We start from the raw sequence: 4,043 nt of genomic DNA, 5'->3' as shown, positions 1-4,043 counted from the left end.
GGTAGGACAGCCAGGCGTTCTGGCCCGAGTCTCTGTCCACCGCCACTACCTTAGTGACCAGGTAGCCGGGCTCTGCGGAGCGGGGCGCCAGCTCCACGCCTGTGGAACCGTCGGTGGGGAGGGCGGGGTACAGGATCTCTGGCGCGTTGTCATTTTGGTCCACCACGAACAGGTTCAGAGACACGTTGCTGCTGAGCGGAGGGTCACCGCTGTCCTGCGCTGTCACTTGCAGATGCAAGTCTTGGAACTGCTCATAGTCGAAGGAACGCAGCGCATACAGAACGCCAGTGTTGGAGTTGATGGAGATGTAGGAGGATATGGGCAGTCCGGGAAGGCTGTCCTCGGCCAATGAGTAAGTGACCTGGGCGTTCACTCCATAGTCGGGGTCACAGGCGGTCACGGACATTAGGGAGGCTCCTCTAGGGTTGTTCTCCACGATGTAGGCGGAGTAGAAAGCGTCAGAGAAGGCGGGCGGGTTGTCGTTGGTGTCTGCTACTTTCAGTAAGATATGAGTTTCCGTGGACAGGGGCGGACTTCCTCTGTCACTGGCGGTCACCGTGATGTTGTAGCTAGGAACCTGTTCCCGGTCTAGGAGTGTGTCTGTCACTAAACTATAGTAATTTCCATAAGACTTTTCTAATGTAAATGGCAGATTCCCTCGGATGAAACAGATCACTTGTCCATTTTCCCCAGAGTCTTGATCATTTACATTTAAAAGGGCAATTAATGTCCCTCTGGGAGAGTTTTCCAGAATGGAGCTGGAGAGAGAGGTGACAACTACTTCAGGGGCATTATCATTCACATCCAATACTGTGATCAAGACTTTGGCTCGTGCAGAATACCCTGCGTTATCAACTGCTTGCACTTCCATCTCGTAGAATTCTGATTCCTCGTGGTTCAGCTCCCCTATTGTTGAAATTGTCCCTAAATTAGCATCTAGTTTGAAAACTTGGGCTGCCTTGTTGTCCACATAACGGAAGGAATACATCACTTCCGCATTGGCTCCTTCGTCAGGGTCGGTGGCACTTACCAGAAGCAGCTTAGTGCCTACGGCCACATTCTCTGGAACGCTCACGCGGTACTCAGACTGAGCAAATACTGGTGCGTTGTCATTCACATCAACTACCATCACACGGATGCGCGTGGTGCCTGTGCGGACTGGGTCACCCCCGTCGGAGGCGGTGAGAACAAGGTGATGAACAGCCTTCTGCTCCCGGTCCAAGGCGCGCTCCAAAACCAATTCTGGGTACTTGTTACCATCCGCTCCGCTTTGCACGTCCAGGGAGAAGTGAGTATTACTACTGAGTCCATAGCTCTGGAGAGAGTTCTTCCCGATATCCGGATCCCAAGCGTGGGGAAGAGGGAACCGCAACCCAGTGGCTGCGTTTTCACTCACTTTTATTTCTAATTCATCTTCCCGGAAATAGGGGGCATTATCGTTAATGTCTCTCACTTCTACTACTACCCCGTATATTTTTACTTTATCCTCCAACAGAATCTCCAGATTTAATTGACACTTTAAGACGCCCATACAGAGCTCTTCCCGGTCTATCCTGCCTGTGGAGATTAGGCTGCCGCTTCGAAGGTTCAGAGCGAAAAGTTGAGTCCTACCTCTGGAGACTATACGGACTCCACGCTCTTCTAGTTCCTGGGGCTCCAACCCCAGGTCCTTGGCGATGTTTCCCACCCTAGAGCCTTTCTCCAGCTCCTCAGGAACTGAATAGTGAATTTGGGCGCATCCGGTTTCCCACAGAATCCCCAGGAGAACTCCCAGCAGGACAAGCCCTTTGCAGTCCTGATGCAGTCGCTCAGGAATCATCGTCACTTTCCTGGAGGATATTACTTCCAATTCTTCCCTAGACCACCGAAGTCAGGACCAGTTTTCCCCGTCTTCAGAATCCAGCAGTTTCTTCAGAGTGCCGGAGATGGTTAGTTTCTATCTGGGCTGTGCTTCAGGCGCCTGCAGGGCAAGCAGGAGGCGAGTAGGATCTCTGTTTTTCTCTCCCTGATTGGTGAACAGCGGCGCTCAGAGTCCTAACCAATTACTGCACAATCTTGAACTCCAGGAAGGATTTTTGGTTTTTGTACCTTAAATAGCTCCACCTACTGTTCTTCAAATAGGGATGTAAGTAGAGCCAACTAAAAAACTACAGTGTTCCTTTTAATAGAAATTTCAGTCAACTTCTTTGTATTTTTCAAAAATTTTTCATACAGAGCCGCTTTCTTGAGATTATTTTCTGTAGCTGTATTCTGTTTTTCCAATGAGCTTTTAAATGAATGTGAAGTTTCCATACAAAGTAATTTTAACCGTATAATTTTAGTGCACCTAATTTGATATCACCACCCCCAAAAAAATACCTATTATGGGATATCTTCCTAGGCATTTCCTATTTTGAGAAATCATATAATAGAATAAATTAAACTTTCTCACGTGGCTGTAATAGGGGGCAGATTTTTACAGATTTTTAAATATACCTAAAGAGAGGAGCTATTTTAAAAGGTTGTCAATACTTAATATTTAGAAATCAAAATTTCACAACAATATGGAAATCTAAAAATAAGAAATGCAATTGTATACATTATCAGAAGCACACTGACAAGAAGTCAAGTGAGTAAGACCCATTAACATTTTTAGGACAAAATTGAAGCATTTCAACTTGCATTTACTGGAAATAAGGGTAGTACCTTACAACTTACTAATACATTATATTTCAAAATCATGTTTGAGAAAATTAGCAATCCAAAGAATATTATAAGCTTACCTTTTTCTGAGTAACAAACCCAATTCCATTTACTGAAAATGACTGGTAATACATTTGAAAGCCCATCAAAATATAGGAAAAAATTCTCACTCTTCTGCTTTCATGAATGTAAATGTTTGGATTCTGAGGATAAGCATATTTGACAGGCATACCGCAACATATTTTTAAACTGGGAGGAAATCTACAGGTAGTTCTGATAAAAGACTGGGAATAAAATTGGCCTATTCAGTGAGATTCAAAGAATCCCTAGCAAATGTAATGGAGTATTATCAAAACATTACTCTGTCCTTTAAAAATAAAACTTGTCAGGGTGCCTGGATGGCTCAGTGAGTTAAGCATCTGCCTTCGGCTCAGGTCATGATCCCAGGGTCCTGGGATTGAGCCCTGAGTTGGGCTCCCTGATCAACGGGGAGTCTGTTTCTCCCTTTCCTTCTGCCCTCTCCCCAGCTAGTGCTCTCTCTGTCTCTCAAATAAATAAAATCTTTAAAAAATGAAACTCTTCTTGTGCATTTTCCTCTCACTTTGTAGTTATAAAGAAAAAGCCTTATATACTCAAGATATTGATGTTCTGAGAAACACCCACAGAAACAAAACATTTATGCTTCAGTTACAAATATTTCTGTGGCAACAGCATCATAATACCCACTTGTCACCATAAAGGAGATATTGTGTGTACGTGGATAAAGACTATCTCAGGTAAAATTGTCAAAATATTTCAAAATACTTGAGGGCTAATAATGAAGTTACTGGCCCACAGAGAAAAGAAAAGAAAATACTGAGAGTGGGTAAGCAAATGAAGTGATAGTAGATAGGATCTGTTTAGGACTTCTTTTGCCAAAATATTTTGAAAATTAAACCAAACCTGTTTATTGACACTCACGTGAGCAGAAGCATCAGTGTGAGAGTTTAATTGGTTATTCTCCTCAGTGAAACTTATTACCAAAGAAGCTTCATTAGAGAGTTCTTGTTGGAGGCCCATTTCTGACGTCATAGTGAGAAAATTAAGCCTTGCTTTCTGAGAATCAGAGGCAACGCACATATTGTAGGAATAAGGCAAAGTTCCCGGGTTGTAGTTGGGAGAAACCCCTGGTCCAGTCTTACAACAGAGACCAGGCTGAAAGCAGCCCCAGGCAGCGGGGCGGGAGGAGCGTCCCAGGCGCAGGGCAACCGCCAGAATCACCGCGAGGAGGAAGAGCACCGAGATCAAGGCCAAAGCCACCACCAGGTAAAACTGCAGCTCAGCCTGGGGGTCAGAGGGCGCCGGGCGGTCGCTGACATCTG

The 4,043-nt window shown here is 45.1% G+C and overlaps 1 protein-coding gene across 1 annotated transcript; it reads right to left on the bottom strand.

The window, feature by feature from the left end:
- Positions 1-4: 4 nt before the first annotated feature.
- Positions 5-4,037, bottom strand: LOC145718574 (protocadherin gamma-A12-like; the record flags this gene model as incomplete). The annotated part of the gene is made up of 1 exon (XM_081810076.1): positions 5-4,037. A coding segment is annotated over exon 1 (1,815 nt), but the record flags the coding sequence as incomplete, so codon positions are not given.
- Positions 4,038-4,043: the final 6 nt, after the last annotated feature.

Source organism: Leptonychotes weddellii, unplaced genomic scaffold (assembly GCF_054177405.1).
Source record: "Leptonychotes weddellii isolate Sample4059 unplaced genomic scaffold, ASM5417740v2 HiC_scaffold_17872, whole genome shotgun sequence".
NCBI lineage: Eukaryota > Metazoa > Chordata > Mammalia > Carnivora > Phocidae > Leptonychotes > Leptonychotes weddellii.
This window is presented reverse-complemented; position numbering and strand designations above follow the sequence as displayed.